This window comes from Ostrinia nubilalis, chromosome 18 (assembly GCF_963855985.1).
Source record: "Ostrinia nubilalis chromosome 18, ilOstNubi1.1, whole genome shotgun sequence".
In the NCBI taxonomy this organism is placed as follows: domain Eukaryota; kingdom Metazoa; phylum Arthropoda; class Insecta; order Lepidoptera; family Crambidae; genus Ostrinia; species Ostrinia nubilalis.
In genome coordinates, this window is record NC_087105.1 from 6,967,156 (window position 1) to 6,986,488 (window position 19,333).

Genomic DNA, 19,333 nt, shown 5'->3' on the forward strand with positions numbered 1-19,333 from the left:
TAGCCGGTAAGGGTACAGGACCAATATAGGCACATAGTAGCCTCCAAATATGTGATGCTCCAGTTAAAGGCATATTCGCCTCGTTCTGCGGTTGTAAGGTGGATCGAGCGGAAACAATGCGATTGGTGGGACAACACTACCTGTACCGTACCTGCCACAATTTTCTGAGAACCAGAATGCCGGATGAGGATAGTTTTTTTTGCTAACGAGATCGTTTCGCAGATAGAATATCTTGCGTAAAAGGTCGAATGACACAAGCAAATTAGTCTCTAGACAGAGAAGCGATAAAGCCGCTTGCTAGGAAGATTGCTTTTAGAAATAGCCGCCTTTATGTTAATGTCCTGTTCTCAAGTGGAAAGAAATTCGTGTTGTAAGGAACATCAATGGAAAAAAGAACGAAGGGTGAATTTGTCGGCAAATCTTCTTTTGTTAACTTTAGCGGGATTGTCGAAGGTAGGACCTGCTACCTGAAGGTACAACTGAGTGACTGTAAGAGGAGAAACGCCAACTAAAGCTCGATTGTATGTACTTGTACAGTCAGCATCAAATAGTTCGTGACACCCAAAGTAGGAAAAAGTTGACAACACAAGCTTATTCGGATTGAAACAGAGATGAGTTGCGAACTTTTTGGCTACTTAGGTGTCACGAATTATTTGACGCTGACTGTACCTAGCGAGATCCCATTTGTGGCAGCAGACTAAATTTTGTAGTAGTTGCTTGCTAGGTAACCCATGTAGTTTTGTAATTATAACAAATCTATTCAATTATTTTGTATTTAAAAATTTAATTCTTGAAGTGTCATAAATCTTAAATATTTATTCTTAGCTTTATGTGGGCAATTAATTTTAATAGAAAATATCAAAAATATACAAAATATGCAAGTTTAACTTGAAAAAATCCACTTAAATTCCACACTATTATACTGCCTACTCAAAACCAGTTGATCCTTGGAGATAAAGTGTAGTCTTTTGAGTTGCCAATAATTAAGTAGGTAGGTAGATAAATGGGGTTGTGAATAATTTGAGGTCCTAAGGTTGATTCTTAATTGCAAGAAATTGAGTGGTTTTTATCATGAGGCCAATAATGAAGTTAAAAATTGTTGGAAATAGTACAATAAAGAAAACCTTGTAAGTTAAAGTAGATAAACCTCATTAAGATGTAACCATTCTTGTAGACCACATTCAAAAATATTATTTGAATAAAATAAGAGAAAAGGAAAACAAAATGAAATAATTACAAAAATATTAAGCTAAGAAAGAATACTAGTTTCCTGCTTACTCAATTTTATACTATCTACTTCTTTTGAGAAGATACCTACAACATCCTACTAAGAATAGTAAAGTGATCACAACTTAAAATATGATTTTTTGAACTGATGATGTGTATGTGTAATGTGTTTTTTTTTTTGTTATTTTAATTACATATTAGATTATTCCTCAACAAGTTTAAACATTTTACATAATTAGGTACTACCTAGTTGTTCAGTGGAATCACAGTAAATATAAAAATCTAATCTGAATAAATTCTAGTTTTAACAAACTGACAGCATTAAAGATTTTATGGATTAAAAAAATAAAAAATACATCTGTTCCAAATCTTATTATAAATCAGGTAGGTAGCTACCCACCTGATTTATACCTTTTTATGAAGTAGGTGAGTTTAGGAACTGACCAAGTTACCAATAGGTTAGATTTGTAACCAGTTGATGTGTACTGTAATGTAGGTTTCAATAGGTTGTTAGACAATAATTTAAAGTTGAAAGATTTACCCCAGATATTCTATTGCCTAACTAAATCATTCCCAAAAATGTATGTACATGATCCATATTAAAAAGCTGAAGTAGCTGAAATGCTTTATAATTAACCTCAAAAACCTTGAACTATGAACAGAACAATACAAGAATACCAAGACAAAGTAATTAATAAACTCAATAATCATGAATGAACAAGTACAAAAGAGCATTGATAGTGAAATCGTAAGTCGCACGCGGTCAATGCTTCTGATAATAATTTTTATTATTCCAGACAGCACGAAACGTCAATCATATCCATCCTTATCGCGGGTGTAGCACATGATGCGAGTGTGACAAGGACGGCCTGTGGAAACTTGACGTCTCTATAGAGAGGACAGTTAACTGTTCCACATTTTTTTACAAGCCAGCTGCTCTGAACAGCTGTTCACGCCGGTAGGCGTCTAACGTGTTAATACCGATCAAAAGAGTAACTTGGTACAAACGTGAGAAAGCATTTTCTGATACAATCACGAAAATACTTCACTGTGAATTTATTTGTACGTTATCTACCTTTACAAGAAAATTTATTAAACCCACTAGTTTTACTGATTAACTTGACTTTTTGGTCCTTTCAATTGTGTAAACCGAATTGAAAGGGATCGGGAAACGAGATAAAACGCGATTAAGTTAACACGTGTGCTAAAATTCAGACAAAAGCCGCATGAAAAGGGGTACCATTTTGATTTCGTCCTCCATATTGCGAATCTGAATTCGCGACCATTTTGCACGAACCACCCAAAGTTTAGGATGGATGTCGGGGACGAAATATACAATCATAAAATAATCAATTGGAACCAATTCCTCGTCAATACACAAGGAAACAAAACACCGGCCGGTCAATCTTCAGACCTACCTTAACAAAGCTGATCGATGTTGTTGTTCCTTCGATGTCCAACAAAAGAATTTTGCAATTTTTGACGATTTCCCCGATGTCTTTAATCTCATTCGCCATTTCGTCACGGTCGTACTACTTAATTAAAAGTACTTTTATTAGGATTTTTAATTTTACTTGACTAGAAAATCTTTCACGCTACACTACCACCCCACACCACAGAAAAAGCATCGATTGAGCGACACACGAGAGCGAATACACCGACCGAACTGACTGAGATGAATGAGACAGATGCGAAACTTTAAGCTGTTTTCATGAAAGTGTGAATAGGACGGATTGAATAGACGAAGGAGTAAACGAGAAGAAAAAGCGGAAGGATATACATTTCGAACAGTGCTGTCAATATAACAAAACAAAATAAAGTTACCAGTACATACCAAGAATTACCCCCATTGTAATTAGAAAAAATATGATTTCGCTGTTTCCCGTGAAAAAAAGTAAATTAAATATTAAATTCGTTATAGCATTACTTGGAAAGTTTATTTTTCGCTTATAACTAAATAAAATTGAGGAATATAGCTTTATCAAAATTGATTTAGTAATATAATTACCCCATTGTTATGAGAAATTCAGAAAGTGGCAATTATTTCAATATTTTCTGCATATTGGTAGCCTGGAGTAAAAAACGCGCGTAAAAATTTAAAAACTTACGATTTGCGATTAGAATTTTACAAAACTTGTTAGGTATTTTTAAGTAGACAAAATTAAATCCACTTTTAATTATGTACTAGGTTTAATGTAATCTTTAGGGCTAATAATAATCTACAATCATTTAATTTGCTAATTGTCTTCATCCATCTCTTTAGCGAGTCCTTTGAGTTCAGGAAAATCATACAACCATTGTAATGAATGTACTCGTAGTACAAATCCATCTACAAGTTGGTCTAAGCCTAGGCGCAGACCATCGATTTTTCGTCGGCCGATAGTTTAATCGGGCAGTTGATCAGTATGGGCATGTATGAAAGTGCGTACATTACACCGATTTGATTTGGCCGATTCTTCATACAATTTAAAATAGGGCACAACTATCGGCCAACTAAAAATCGGTGGTCTGCGCCTAGTCTTATTTATAGTCTTGCTAAAATATTTTATTGGATTAACTTCTCTGAAGTCATTATTTTAGTCAATATTATAGCGTCATTTTGTATTAAGTTCGAATAAATCTTATTCTTATTCGATTAATGGTTTAACCTAACCACCTAGGCCTGCATTCAGATCGCTTTTTTACCTAAAATATAAATATTTATAGTATCCAAAATTATCTGCAGGCTGTAGTGGAGCACTGTTACGCGTAAAACTTAAATACAAGAACATCATAATTGAAACTGATTTTTGTAAATTATTTAGTATGAATGAAGTAGGTATCAGGTAATTTGAAAGATGTCTCATTAGAACTTATTTGAATTTTTCGGTCAGCATGTAATAAAATGCAAATTTTTTTAAAATAAAATATTTATTACTTAATTTAAGAAAGTTTTATGTTTATATCAACAGCTTATAATATAATTATGTACAGGACGTCTATGAAAATAAAAGTTATAATAATTTTAAATGATCTAACAAGCTACTTTTATTGTGTTTTTGTTTCTCTTCAGTCTTCATTTTCTTCACGAGTCTTGGAGTGCCGACGTTAGTTTCAGCTTTCCTTTTGGTTACCTGTAACAATAGAAAGTTGTTATTATTACAGTAATTTCATATTTATCTAATTCGTTTCAATAAGTATAATAAATCTTTAGTGATTGTACCGCTAATTCAGGTATGATATTACCAAAGGCCAAATTTTTTCTTTAGCTTATTGGGACTTGTTAAGAAGGACACATCGTTTTCCTCGAAATGCTTTAGTTAGTGTCTCCATTCCAATACTACTTGTCACCCTATGCCATTGCAATCACAAATGGGAAGTATGGACACGACGCATGTGGGACGTCCCACAAATTAGCAGATTAATGTATGGCCCGATATAATTCGTATTAAGTGTAGCTGATAGCACACCAGGCTGTTTCTGTTGCAAAGTATGACTTATTACAACTGCGCAAAAGTGTTACTGAACATACTTTAGGTTCGTCATCGGGTGTGATGGCGGCGAAGACGAAGTTCCTCTTGCTGGAAGGCGCCAGGCGGCCTGGTTTGGGCGCGTCGTCGTCTGCTACCAGTGGTGTTGCGAGCGCGGCCAGCCGGGCTAACGCACCGCGCCCGCGGGTTAGTAGGGAGCCGTGGTAGTTTTGCTGCAATTCAAGAATACACGACATGTTGAGTCTAATTTTCATGTCCTTAAAGTTATGGACGGACCTTATTGGATGGACTCTTTAGATATTAAATATGATCATTATTGCATTATTTTAAAGCTAGGATAGCAACTTGGTTCAATTCTGAAGCGTAATCCAGAGATATCACGGTCATATGGTATTAGTTTATTTGTCACTTATTTTTTTGCTGTATGTTTTCCAAATAAAATAATATTAAATTAAGTACTACATCTAGTGCAGAGTCAAGCTCAGGATATCAAGATCTATTTATTACTTAAACTAAAATGCACCCCTATGTAAAAAGACTACATAACGAAAATAAAAAGCTCATAAGTAGTTTTTAAATAACACGAATAAATATACAAATAAGTACCTGGAATACTGGGAACGGTTTCTTGGGGCTAGGTATATCTTTCTTCTTCTCAGGAACAGCAAAGGTATGGGCCACTTCGACTTTAGTCTGATTGACTTCTTCTAGCAGACTGGACATGGTTCTTGAGGTAAGATTAGCTTTGATAATCGTCGTCCGATTCACACTGACGTCCAAATCATCTTCTTTTTCGCCTTCGTTTTTCTGCAGCAAAATTGTTCTTTAAGTATTTAACATAAGGTTCATTCAAATAAGCAGGAGTCCATAAATAATACTTTACCAATTGCCTCAAGAACATTTCCCTCTCGTGCCTCTGTTTGCGCCACTGTTCCTCCGATTCAAACTCTTCTTCTTGAGTGTCTTTCAATTCATCTGGCACAGTCCCAGTTGCTTCTTCGCCATCTAACACAGAAAAATTATGGTTCATTTGTACTTAAATACTTATGGTAAGAACACAAAAAAGAGTCACAGGGGATGGTTAAATTCTATTATGATTTTGACAAAGCATACATTCTGATATTCTAGAATTTCTAGATTTCTAGGTATGTGTATTCTTTACAAAATATTGTGTTTTGGGCTTGCTATAACAGACCTGCATCTCGCCAGCGGAACTTCCGCTGTCGGCCTCCGCCTCCCAAGTCTCCGTCTTCAAACAGCAACTCCTGTATAAGCCTCACTTCACGTTTGTCTTGGTCTAACACGTCTCGCCTGAAAAACATTAGGTAAATTGTTTTAAGACAGGGTCCAATTCTCGTTACAGGTCTCAATTTCTTGCAACACGGTTTAGTATACCCTGTGAAATACGAATCTGATGTTTAAAGGCTGGTTTCAGCATCACGCTGATTCATCACCATTCAGTACCGAGACTTCTACGATAGTACAAGCCAAATAGTATCATGCTGCCTACCTAAGTCTCGTGACTCGACATAATGATACCTCTGATTACGTTCTGAGCAGACTATGACGCTCATTGGTAAGCGTCGGTCAGCACCAACCGCGTCTAAAATGCTGCTAACTAAAATCTCATCAAAAAAAAAAAGAAAATCTAAATAGACAATATAGAAAAAGAAATAATAGGTTAAGGCACAATTTAGGCAATTTTATGTCTATAAAGCTACTGACATGTGTATCTGCCCCAGCTCCCTCTGCAGTCGGCCCTGGTGAAAGGTATCAGCATCGCCCTCCTCGCGCTCCATGCGGTCGAGGCCTGCCTCGTCCTCGTCGCCCGACCCCACCCACTCGTCTTCAGACGTCAACTCGGCCTCTTGCTCGAAGAATTCGGATGCTTTCTTCTTTTTTTTCTTTATTAACTGGGGTTGCACTTCCACCTGTAATTGTTGGGAAGGTAGCGTGTTAAACATGTGGTGTGTGGTTTTAGTTACTTATTTTTTCGAGGTGTTTAACTTCGTAGACGTGGAATTTATTATCAGTTAACCAAGATGTCTCTCTGTATAGAGTAGTAACAAAAAAGTTGACTTAGTATTTTTGAAGTCACAACTATAGACTTGACTTTTTTCAATCCAAAGGCGAGTATTTCTGGACTTCGCCGACCTTAAATGAGTCCCTGAAAACCATGCAAAGCTTCACACAGTGACACGGAAAGAAATATTCACACATACCTCATTTTCTTCAGAATCGTACTCCACCAACTTTTCCTCTTCATTTTCATTGTCTGATAAATATTCATCTGCCTCTTCTGGTCCACTATATTCTTCTTCTTCATCGTCTAAAAAGTTTAAATATAAATGAATAAAAAACCTTCGTATCCGTAAACGAACTAAAGTCGCTGACATAGCCCGACAGATTAGCAAGCTGAAGTGGCAATGGGCAGGGCACATAGTACGCAGAACTGACGGCCGATGGGGCAGCAAGGTTCTGGAATGGAGGCCGCGTACCGGAAGGCGCAGCGTGGGACGTCCACCTACAAGGTGGACCGACGACATCGTAAAGGTAGCAGGGAAACGCTGGACGCAGGCCGCTACCAATCGATCAACGTGGAAAGCATTAGGGGAGGCCTATGTTCAGCAGTGGACGTCCTATGGCTGACATGATGATGATGAAAAAACCTTCAAGGATATTTTAAAAAATTAAGACTTTTGTATTCTTTCTTTGTATTATTTACCTGATATCTGCAGTGCACGCTGTTCAAGTTTCTTCTTTTTAAACTTCTTTTTCTTCTTCAGTTCACCTTTATCTTCTGTATTATCATTAGTCTCGTCATCAGAATCAATCACAAATCTCTTTTTAGCTTGTGTATTAGTAGGTTCTTCATTTTCTTTATCCATTTTTGTTTTCTTTTGTTCATTACTGTTTTTGCCATCAAAAAAGAACTTCAATGGTTTGGCAGCTTCTATTTCAGGCTCATTTAATTCGTCAAGAACTGATTTCAAGATGTTTTCATCATGTTTTCTGTTCTTTTCAATACTTTCATCAATTTTTGGCTCAAATGGTGTAAGATCTTGAACTGATTTCAATAAGTTTTCATCCTTTTTGTTGTTCTTTTCTATACTATCATCGATTTTTGGCTCGCATGGTGTAGGATCTTGAGAAATATTGTCACTGGTATTAAATTTATCATTGTCAGCTGGAGATACGAACTGGTTATCATAAAAGTTGCCAGTGCACATGTTAAGTAAATCCTCTCCAATAGGTTGCGACTGTGATAGCTGTGACTGTGTGGTCGGTGGTTGAAACTCGACAAAATTTTGCGAGAAACTTCCAGAACACATGCCCACAACTGCATCCAAATTATCCTGGAAAGTTAACAAAACTATTAATAAATGTGTCAATTGTGTATTTCTTAATGTTATGTCATGTTTATGATGTTACTGATTTTAATCGAATTTAAACATAATACATACATCGTAAGGTTGAGTTTCAGATATAACATTGAGCTTTTCAGGACCCTCTAATTGCAGGTTTATGTCATTTGTTGTATTGTTACTATTCAAAATGGAGAATGTTTGTGTACCCAATAGTTCATCATCTTTTTTGCTGTTGCTTTGTAATTTGTCATCTACAAAATCTAGACTTGATAAAATTTCTCCCGATGTTTGTTTCGGCACTTGAGCCAAATGTAGAACATCATCTGAAAAAAAGTTATTTAAATATGAAACTTTCTATAAAACATCTAAGAAACGCAGCACGTCTTTAGGAAAATATCTACCTTGTGAATCTGTAAATACGTCACTTTGACTTTGCAATGTTAAAGGTTTATCAGTATCTGAAACTTCACTTGCTACATTGGTTACAACAGGAGCAGTATCATCGCTATTTAATTTAGGTGTGTCTTCGTCATCAGAATCTTCGAAAGCTTTTAGAATTCTTCCCTTTTTAGGCTTAGTCGTCTCCTTCTCATCCTCAGATTCCGAAGAATCTTCTTCACTGGAATCTTCCTCGCTTACTTCGGCATCTGCGTCTACATCATCATCAACCTCAGCATTATCTTCAAGATCATCTTCATTATGATCATCATTTGTCTTTTCATCATCAACCCCACCCTGTTCTGTTCCATCTTCGTCAGATTCTTCTGCCTCATCAGCTATCAAGGAGTTCTTTTTCCTTGGCTTGTCTTTAAGGCAAACATCATCCTCTATTGGTTCTTCTTCACCTTCTGATGACGATTCCTTCTCCACTGCATCATCTTCATCCAACTTTGCTTCTAAATTGTCAAGTTCATCTTCTGGTTCAGAGTCTTCACCTCTGATAGCATTTAATTCCTTTTGCTGCTGTTTATCGCCGTCAAGGCGTTTGGCCCATTCAAGAGATCTTTGCTCAGCAATTTTTTCTTCTAATTCTTGCTTTAGTTTTAGATGTAGAGTGCCAGGTTTTTGCCTATAAACGAAAAATACATAATTAAAAAAACAACCAAAAATATTCTTCAGATTTCTAAGAAGTTCTATTCAATAAAGTTTAAATAAAAGACAATACCTTTTTTCTCTTTCTCTCTCCATTTCCTCTGGCGTCTTCAATTTAGAAAAGAAGGTAAATCTCTCTTTTAGCAATTGAACACCACTTTTCCTTGGTGCCTTTGGATCAGTACCATCCAAGTCAATCACCATTCCTGGGGCTCCTGTCAACTTCGGTTTGACACTCAACACTGGTATATTGTCTCTTACAAGTGCTGGTGAATTAAAATTTGCACTAGTATCTAAAACAAAAGAAAATTCAATTAAATAATGGACATTTTCTATGACTATCATCATCATTGCTACTAATAATATATCCTTAGTGCTCTGACAAAATGTTAACTCACTTTTTATGATCTCTGCATTTTCAATGATTGAATCTATTTCATCCATATTAATATCATTCATATCCGCATCATCATCCGGAAACTCAGTCATATCAAATTCATCAGCTGAATTATTTTTAGTTTTGTCACAACTTATGTCATCTTCCTTTGAAATGTTATTACCAGATTCAATGTCTTCAGTATTGATTGTTTCAGTATTTTCTGAGTCATTATATTGTAAAGATATTAGCTGACTTTCTAATTCAGTGTTATTTTGGCCAGTTTTAGATTTACCATCTTCAGAACAGCTTTCTGATGTATTTTCATTCACAATCCCTTCATTTTCATGAACTTTATCATCATTTATATTATTTGACAATAATTTCTCAGTTTCTGCATTATTCTCCATTTCAATATCTTCTGTATTGTTTACATCGACTTTTGAAATCGTATCATCTTCAACAGAATCATTATAAACCAGCTCTATTTCTGCAGATAAATCTGCGGATTTATTAATAGCATCTACACTATCTTTATTATTTGGGTCAACCTCTGCAATTTCAGAAGTGTCACCTTTTGTTTCATTAAATTGAGGTGATTTTGCATTGACCTCAGTCAATATTTCATTGATTGGTTCCTTTTCTTCATGAGATATTTCAGAAACTTCATGCACATCATTTTCTCTAATTTCTTCATCTGTATGACTATTCCATTGGGGTGATTTTGCATTGACCTCAGACAATGTTTCTTTGTTTAGTTCTTTCTCTTCAGTTGATGTTTGTGGAGCTTCAGTAAAATCTTTTTCGTCATCATTAGCATTATCAGAACCAATGTTATCAGTAACCGTGTTATTCACAGGAATATTATTCATATCCTCATTTGTATCAATGGGTTCATCTTCCTCTGTATCACTTTTACATAATTCCATCATTTCTCTTTGCCTTTGTTCAAGCATTGTGCTGAAAAGACAAAAAGTTTGATTCAGTATTAATCCTGTATTTTTTACCAAATTAATGAAACATTACAGTTTTTATACATAATAATAAAGACTTATACCCTTATTAATAATAACGCAAACAGCTTAATAAACCTATTTTAACTATTGCACTGTTTTGTCACTTTCTATCAAATAATGACTGTTAGAATTTTGGGCATTAGTCATTTGTAAATTGGGAAATATTAATGTATTAAAGCAGATTCTTTAATTAATAAAGTTACCACAAAAAGAAGAATAATAATAAGCAAAATCTAGCATAAAATACTTTACGTTATATTCCTATCATATCGTATTATACCGTGGAAATATATAGGACTATAATAGATACTGTAGTTTAATAAATAAGCAAGTTCCAAATTAAAAATCCAATTATAAATTCAAATGGTTTATTCAGTATAAAGCCCTTTTCCAGGGCACTTATACACGTCCCAAATATAGCTAGCCCTACCACCACTTCTGGACAAAATGGGCTGGTGCTGAGAAGAAGTGGCGGAAGAAACTCAGTCACCTTTGTCAGCCTCTTTTTCAACCAGTTACAATTTATAACTTATATAAAAATGAGTAATCTAGCAGTAATTACGTCTTATTTATTATTAACATTTTGACGGTATTTTGTATAACCAGTATTTATAATCAAACACACAGAACACAAGTTCTAAGTTAGGTTACGTTAAGACTTAGGTTTAGGTTAGGTTAGGTTTAGGTTTAGGTTAGGTTACGACTTAGGTTTTGTACCATAACATAACCGGCAACTATAAGCATTGTCCTTCTTTATACTGGTCATCAAACTACCGACCCGACCCCGTGGCATGTCACCATCAATTGGCCAGGTGTCAATATAATAGGCCTGGCGCAGCCACATAGCCACGTGTTAATACAATATCACAATAATACAATACAATTACACAACAAGCATAATAATAGTACCAATGAACAATGTATACTTAACTTTGGTCAGCAATCAGCATCACCTCAAAGATCCGTTCAGACTACTTCTCCATGAGAAATTCCATCCATTTATACACAAATTCTCCCTCTTTTTACTCAACTCCGATTGGTCGGCTTAAAACGACCAATCAGAACAGTCGACCAATCACGGCACAGGATCTTAAAACTATTTTTATTCGGAAGCGGAAGTTGGAGTTTCTCATTTTACAATATATTAAAAATAGGGTAATATTATCTTTCATATTTAGAATCGGAGATCTTAATTAAATTCTGAATTATTAAGAAACCAAAAACCTTACAATAAATTCTAATTTACGAATTATATAAATCTGAATTTCAATCTGTTAGTTAATATGGCGGCTGTGCAATGTTTTGTGTGTGTAGTGTTTGTTTAACAAGTTAAAAAGTGTACCAATTATACATATTTAACATGGAATATTAATATAAATCAGGTATGTAGATATATATATTCTAACAACAGCACCAAGTTGGAACGAGATAAAACAATGCAATAGTTAAAATAGGTTTAATAAGCTGTTTATTGTAGCTGTTTATGTTCATTGTTACGAATAAGAGTATAAATATTTAGACTTATTGACTTACACATATTGTTTCAACTGTTCTTCATTCATTTTAATGGGGAGGGCTTTCCCATCTGAAGTAACTGCTGGCTTTCTTCGTTTCATGATGTCTTGCAGTGACAATGCTTTGGGCCTGTGATATGGTAAAGACACTTCTTTTTCTCTGAGCATGCGGTTGGATTCACTTTTGATTTTCTGCATGTTTTCCATTGCTTGTTTGGCAGACATCTGTAACATAAAAATGGATGTGATATAATAATCTTTATTAAATAATTTAGTTATTATTTAAAACCATATTATTAACCAATCTTGAATAAATTGATGACGATCCAGGTCTTGAATAAATTTAAAAGTGGCAGTAGGCAACTTGCCAACTTTTGGATTAAATCAAAACAAGATAGAAGTTTTCCTGCTTCAATTAATTGCTATATAAGTTTGAATAAATTCAAAATGTTGCAAGATAAAGAGTATAGATTATGAAAACTTAAAACAAACCCTTTGTGGTTTTGGTGAAGTAAGTTTTGTTCTCTTCATCTGTGGTTTTGATTTGTAAACTTTTTTGTTTTGATTACTTTCTTCATCCGAAGTATCTGGGTCACAAATAGACATTTTCAGAGATGCAGATCTTTCTTTAATTATCTGAAAAAAAAAGAACAATTTATTCAATAATTAACTTAATAATTCAACATGGAGAGCAACAGTCATTAGTAATATAAATGACTGTTTAATATGATGATTACTTACCTCTTTAATTTTTTCAATTGATGACATTTCATCAGCAGAACTACCCGATGACTCTTCAGCAGAATTTTCTTTACTGGAACCAGTGCCAACTTTCTGTACAGCATCTTTGCCCCTTGAATTGACAAGTTTTTTAAACTTGTCTGTCAACTTATTTTTTTTGTTTTTCATCCGTAACTGCTGTTCTACATTTTTCAAAACCTGGTGTTCAGATTCCGAGTCATCTTCTTCGCTAGCAGACATCATCCTGATTCGAGATTTAGTTGGATTTGATCTAACCAAAGTAAGGGATCCTTCATTGTCACTGTTTTCTTTTGAGTTCAAAGTTTCAAAAGTTTTATTAGTAGTTTCATTTGTTCCCTTACATACATCACTATCACTATCAGAGAACCTCTGCACGCGCTTTTTGGTAGACAGTCTAAAGCCAGCTTCTTCATCACTTGATTCAGCGTTGCTTAGGTTAGGTTCAGAATTATGTATCAACTCTTCACTTGAAGATGTTGGAGATACATCACCGTCATTATTGGTAGAGGAGAGAGACGGCATAACGCCATCATCAAGCAAAAGACTTTCCATTGTCAATCTTCGTAAAATAAAAGTACTTCAGACACACTACAAAGAATAACACTAAGTAGTTGGTCACTGGGTCAAATTAATACTTTAAAAACATTGTTGGTTATATCTCCGATTTTGTCTCAATTTTAACTAACTATTTTCCAAATAAATCACACGTAAAATAAGATAATCATTTTAATACATCCAAAAATTATTAACCAACATCACAACACGTCAAAATAAAAGTTCCCGCCAAGTTTGACAGTGACAGAAGAAGTCATCAGATGACATCTTTTTTTTAGTCATACCTAAATGGAGTCAAACGCGTCTTAGATTATATTTTGATATTGGCGTAATGGAGACGTTCCTCTCATGGCCTGTTTAAGTAAACTTAAAAAGCCGGGTAACGTGAGTTTTGCTTTACACTATCAACAAAAACATTAACAGTCAACTTTGTTTAAAGTTGATATGTTTTAGTTGATTGTGTAGGGCAAAACATTGGAAACGCTCTGGAGCTTTAGTAAAGTTTATAAAGAAGTAACCAACACAATTTATTTTAACCCTGTTTAATTTAACAAAGTTTATAAAGACACTATTGTTGAAATTAAATTAAACTTCAAATTTTGCTATTATTTAATTTAATTATGTACCAGAATTTACAATAATAAATTATATCAACAAAAAATGCATATCATCATCACCAAAATCTGTTATTATTCTCCAATAGCTGATAGATCTGGGCCAGATTCTTTTGTTTTAGGTAAATCACAAATAACTGCTTCAGCAGTTGTTAGTAGTGAAGCTACGCCACTTGCATCAGTTAAAGCTCTTCTTACCACCTTCGTCGGGTCAATAATTCCCTTTTCAATCATATTCACGTATTCATTATTTATTGCATCATAACCAAAGTTATCAGCCATGTCTTCCACCTTAGACACGACTACAGCACCATCGAATCCTGCATTGCTAGCAATAGTCAAACAAGGTGTGCGTAAAGCTTTCTTAACGATAGATATTCCAGTTGCCTGATCAGCATTTGCAGCTTTTATTTTATCCAGAACAGGAATACAACGAAGCAGAGCTGCTCCTCCACCAGGTACAATTCCTTCTTCAACAGCTGCCCTTGTGGCATTCAGAGCGTCATTCACGCGATCCTTCTTCTCGTTAACTTCTACTTCACTACACCCTCCAATGAGTAAAACAGCTACTCCAGACTGTAATCGAGCCATTCGTTCTATAAGCCTCAGTTTATCGTAATCACCAGTTGTAGTTGATAGGTCTTCCTTAATTTCTTCAATCCGCTGTTTAATATCATCTTTATTGCCGTGACCTTTTAATAAAAGAGTCGAATCTTTTGTAATGACCACCTCGCCAACTTTTCCAAGACTTTCTATACGACAATCTTCTAACCTAATTAAGTTAGGATCATCCTCAAATACACAACCACCTGTAGCGATAGCCATATCCATGAGACAATTTTTTCTATAGTCTCCAAATCCAGGAGCTTTAACTGCAACTACTGGCAGGCCAATTTTAAGTTTGTTGACTATTAAAACGGATAGAGGCTCCCCATCGAAGTCTTCTGCAATAATTACTAAGGGCTTTTTTTGAGAATTTGCTATTTCTAGAGCTGGAACTAATTGTGTCGCTGTGAAAATTTTTTTCTGGGAAAATAAAACTAAAGCATCATTGTATTCAACTCTAGGCCCTTTGGTAGAGTTTATAAAATATGGCGACACATAGCCACGATCAAATTTCATCCCTTCTATTATTTCCATTTCGTCATTTAGAGTTTTCCCATCTTTAACAGTAATTACACCATCTTTACCAACCTTTTTCATAGCATTAGCTATTAGTTTTCCAATGGATCGATCACCATTTGCAGATATTGTTGCAACCTGCTCTATTTCTTCAGACGTCTTGACGGGCTTAGACATTTCTTTTAATTTTTGCATTACAGCTTCTACAGCTACCATCACACCTTTTCTAATCTCAATAGGATTTGCTCCTCTGGAGATTGTCTCGAAACCTTCCTTCGCAATAGCCCTTGCTAATATTGTAGCAGTCGTTGTTCCATCTCCAGCTTCTTCATTAGTTTTGTTTGCAACATTTTGCACCAACTTAGCTCCAATGTTTTGGAATCGATCCTTTAACTCTATCCCTTTTGCTACTGTGACTCCGTCCTTGGTTATTTTCGGTGGACCATAAGTTTGTTCTAATATAACGTTGCGCCCTTTTGGGCCCATGGTTACAGCTACGGCATCAGCCAGTATATCGACACCCTGTAACATAAGTGATCTAACATCGGGACCAAACCTCACTTCTTTAGCGTAGCTTCGTTTAGGTATATACTTTGGTTTGAAAATCCCATATTTTAAAATATTCTGCACTCGATACATTTTTTTAGTCTAGATTATTTATTTAGAAGTTCACTTAATTTTTCGTAGTCAAAAGAAAATGAGAATGCAAACTGTCACTCATTGCGCGTAGAATCATATTTATTTGATTAATTCCAATTTTGAATAGCATTAGCAGCCACTATTTTAAATTTAGGACCAAGGTTTTATTTTTCAATCTAGGAATAAAATAATGAATTATTGATTTTGTTATTATAATCGTACAAAATAATAGTTAAGTTTTATGATTAAATTAAAAGTTAAGCTTCCAAAAAAAAATGTTTTGTTTTGTGGTAAAATAATTATTTTTATCTAGACCTAAAAACATTGTACCAATTTAAAAAGTAAGCTGTCATGTGTCCGCCTGACAGAAAGAAATGTGACATGTGAGGGGGGGAAACGGTTAAAAATCGCATTTTTGAATTTTTTGTTGCTTTTGAGTTTTGTTATTTGGTTTCATCTACATCTATCCCTTTGAACTCGATTCTCAATCTAATTATGGGTTCTTGCAATAAACAGAAATCTATAGCAATAAACTTAGATATTGGAGATCAGTTAACTTCTATATCATGTGGTCATGTAGTCGTGGAACTCATAAAATTCATCGCTTACCAGAGGTTACAAATACCGTACACTTACCAGTGGTTGAAACAAATAGTAACAAAAAAGAAGATGTGTGAGGACGAAGAAAAGAAGGACAGCTTTCAGTCTGAGAGGCATTTTAGGATAGCATCGACCGCACTCGATAATTTGGACTTTATTTTGAAGGTAAATAAATCACATGCGTGTTTACTGTTTACTCATTTCCTTTTTTAAACCATCTTCTAAATTATACTGTTCGTTGTTCTAGAGCTTATTGGCTGAGATAGGCGGTCCTTCAACTCCAGAAGAAGTTTGCATAGCTCTGGGTGCTACTCCAGTGACCTGTAAGGAGGTGTACAGATTAATTCTGCCCTCCGCCGTCCATAAACCACAGTGCCATTCTCCTCATATTGCCAATGACCAGAAGATCCAGCGTAATGTGTTCAGGTAAGAATAAAACATCATTCATCCAGGTAGTGCACATACTACAGCTAATTAGATGTATCTACACTTTTTTGTTCCAAATTCGCCTCTATTACAAACACATAAGAAGCATTTATCTCAATGTGCTGTCATCTGTAGTCATCTATTACAGACCAAATTATTAATATTTGCATTTTTTTAATTTTTACAGAACTCTGGTGACATCAGAGACTTTGAGTCAAGTTTTCTTCAGTTCCTTGCCACCAACTAACATGTATGTGTTTATAAAAAAGAAGAATGTGAGCAATCAAGATGAAGTGGTGAACCCAGATAACTTTGTTCTCACAAGTGGCTGCAGAATACCCAGAAATTCTCGGATTGTCACACTGGATTTTAGAAGTCCGAATACAGAAAATATCTCATGTTGTAATGACTTCCATGTGTTTGGTGATGCCATCAGTAACAATTTAGAAAACCTACAAATTCAAGAGAATGTTGATGACTATGAAGAAGAATTTAACGAAATTGAATCTACTGACAGTTTGAAATGGTATCAATCTTCGTACGTAATGAAAGGATTCAAAGACTGCACAGTAAATGGAAGTTCAGTTACAAATTCATGGTTGGAGTCTTGATGTAAGTAAATTAATACTTAGCTCTTAAGTAGGACCAATTACATACAACTTTGTTAGAAAACTTTTTATTGCTCAATTTTTATTAATACATATTGACTGATGTTATATTGATTTTCTATTAACTTTTGTATTAAGAGCTTATTATGTAATGTAATAGCTAATTTTATTTCAAGTTTGACAAGATATTATTATGAAACATAATTTTTGATTGATGACTGAATCAGTTAAGTTATAAATGAAATTAGCAATAGATCACAATGATAGTTAATCTCTATTCTTCACTTAATGTGAAGGCATGTTTTCAATTACTGTGCCATAATTTTACAGTACAATAACTTTAAGTATTATTGCTATAAATAAATATGTATGTTCAAATAATTAGTTAATTTGTTTTCAATCACAACTTTAACAAGTGAACCTCTCCCTGACCGTCACTGAAAATGTCTCTTTCTCTGTTGACAACACAAACATCCTTTAATCTTCTTTCCTTGGGTCTTGCCGTACAGTTTCTCCATTGATCACAATGATTTAAAGCCTGATTGAATTCTACTATCAGGTTGTTTCTTCCACCATTTGGTCCTACCACAAAGTCACATCTAATAAACTTGTTTATCATGTCAGTGAGACAACATTCAAGCAATTCGTAATATTCTAGCCAATAATCCTGAGGTACCTGTGTCAGTTTGGCTCCTATAGCTTTGCTTAGAATGCCGGTTATGTAAATATCATCTATCCAAAACGGTGGAATGTATAGAGCTTCTTCACATAGTCTTGCTGCTACATCAGATGTTGCTATGTAATACCATCCCGACAAGTATGGTGGATAATCGTTCCAAACATATTCTTCTTGTGTTACGTACCACTTGTTTTCTTTATTTCGTCTAGGTTTGGTATTATTTAGCATATAACCCACCAACAAGTTTTCTTTTACACTTAAAGATTTAATGAATTTGTGGGTGCTATTTATGTTGAATACTATGTCATCGTCGACTTTAAGTATGTATGTAGGTCGGCACACATTGCTGGCCCAATTTAGGCCCATGAGATGCTTGTATGTTAAGTTTCTGTAGTTCTCTAAAAATGATCCCTGTAGAATGTCTCCGTAGATCTCTTGTTCGCTCTGAATAGCTTCTTGGGTAATGTATCTGAAAATATCATCACAAATTAGATAAAAAAGTATCTTAATCAAAGTTCTACTTCAAGTAGCTACTTACTTCTCATTTGGAGGTATTTTTGCAAGTAAAAATATTCTTATAGCATTCATAGATTTCAATAGTCCAGCTGGCATGGCCCTTCTGTGGGCGCTGCGTAGCTCGACATGCCCCACGTATGACGTCACAATTATTGCCAAAAATGGCTTTTCTGTACGGAGAGGTTTAGAATCATTTGATGATAAGATAAAATACTTTATAGAAAGTGGTTACTTGTTCCAACTTACCATCACAGATTGTATTGGCAGGATTGATTAAGTTTTTGTTCATGAAATCATAGTTACTTTTCCTTAATAATAATGTGTTGTTCATGTCAATATTTGTACTCCATAAAATCCAAATACACAAGGAAATGAATGCAAACAATGTTATTGCTACAAATTTCTTATGCATTTTGGTAATTTAATTAATTATTTAAAATTAATTTAAAATATCTAAATCCTCTCATTAGAAACTATATTTAAAAGGGTTTAGAGTTTAGTACTTAATTATCACAGTTATAGTTCCATTTATTAGAACACTTGCTTCACTTACTTTACTTATTTTCTACTTAGAATTTCATTTTATTCATTTACAAAAATGTAAACAAACATATAAGTGACAGCTAGTATTCATCAAGTTAATTTACACTTTGTTGAGTTGTGTTAAGGTTTAAACAGGCGCGCCACCCGTTTCGGAGACGTTTCGTTACACGCACATAGTCTTTGGTTATATCATAGTGCGTTATTTA

The 19,333-nt window shown here is 34.7% G+C and overlaps 4 protein-coding genes across 4 annotated transcripts in view; 1 reads left to right on the top strand and 3 right to left on the bottom strand.

The window, feature by feature from the left end:
• Positions 1-13,603, bottom strand: part of LOC135080640 (titin) — a 28,095-nt gene extending 14,492 nt beyond the window's left edge. The window contains exons 1-15 of the mRNA XM_063975333.1: positions 12,805-13,603; positions 12,556-12,699; positions 12,083-12,288; positions 9,556-10,493; positions 9,231-9,450; positions 8,467-9,134; positions 8,162-8,388; positions 7,423-8,053; positions 6,920-7,026; positions 6,423-6,628; positions 5,893-6,008; positions 5,581-5,702; positions 5,304-5,504; positions 4,739-4,909; positions 4,274-4,340 (exon numbers count right to left, since the gene is read on the bottom strand). Of these exons, the coding sequence (XP_063831403.1) occupies positions 4,274-4,340; positions 4,739-4,909; positions 5,304-5,504; positions 5,581-5,702; positions 5,893-6,008; positions 6,423-6,628; positions 6,920-7,026; positions 7,423-8,053; positions 8,162-8,388; positions 8,467-9,134; positions 9,231-9,450; positions 9,556-10,493; positions 12,083-12,288; positions 12,556-12,699; positions 12,805-13,377 (4,597 nt within the window). The 5' untranslated portion in view covers positions 13,378-13,603. The remainder of the gene's footprint in view (positions 1-4,273; positions 4,341-4,738; positions 4,910-5,303; positions 5,505-5,580; positions 5,703-5,892; positions 6,009-6,422; positions 6,629-6,919; positions 7,027-7,422; positions 8,054-8,161; positions 8,389-8,466; positions 9,135-9,230; positions 9,451-9,555; positions 10,494-12,082; positions 12,289-12,555; positions 12,700-12,804) is intronic.
• A 380-nt stretch (positions 13,604-13,983) lies between these two features.
• On the bottom strand, positions 13,984-15,849 carry LOC135080625 (63 kDa chaperonin, mitochondrial-like). Its single transcript, XM_063975309.1, has one exon. It carries the CDS (start codon positions 15,753-15,755, stop codon positions 14,070-14,072), a length of 1,686 nt encoding a protein of 561 aa, XP_063831379.1. The 5' UTR covers positions 15,756-15,849; the 3' UTR covers positions 13,984-14,069.
• Positions 15,850-16,135: 286 nt separating this feature from the next.
• Positions 16,136-17,773, top strand: LOC135080634 (uncharacterized). Its single transcript, XM_063975322.1, has 3 exons — positions 16,136-16,520; positions 16,603-16,781; positions 16,969-17,773. The coding sequence occupies exons 1-3, from the start codon at positions 16,251-16,253 to the stop codon at positions 17,390-17,392; spliced, it is 873 nt and encodes a 290-aa protein (XP_063831392.1). The 5' UTR covers positions 16,136-16,250; the 3' UTR covers positions 17,393-17,773.
• Positions 17,774-17,786: 13 nt separating this feature from the next.
• On the bottom strand, positions 17,787-19,188 carry LOC135080630 (beta-1,3-galactosyltransferase 5-like). Its single transcript, XM_063975317.1, has 3 exons — positions 18,831-19,188; positions 18,607-18,754; positions 17,787-18,537 (listed from the first exon to the last, which is right to left on the bottom strand). Exons 1-3 carry the CDS (start codon positions 18,994-18,996, stop codon positions 17,790-17,792), a joined length of 1,062 nt encoding a protein of 353 aa, XP_063831387.1. The 5' UTR covers positions 18,997-19,188; the 3' UTR covers positions 17,787-17,789.
• Between the last annotated feature and the right edge of the window lie 145 nt (positions 19,189-19,333).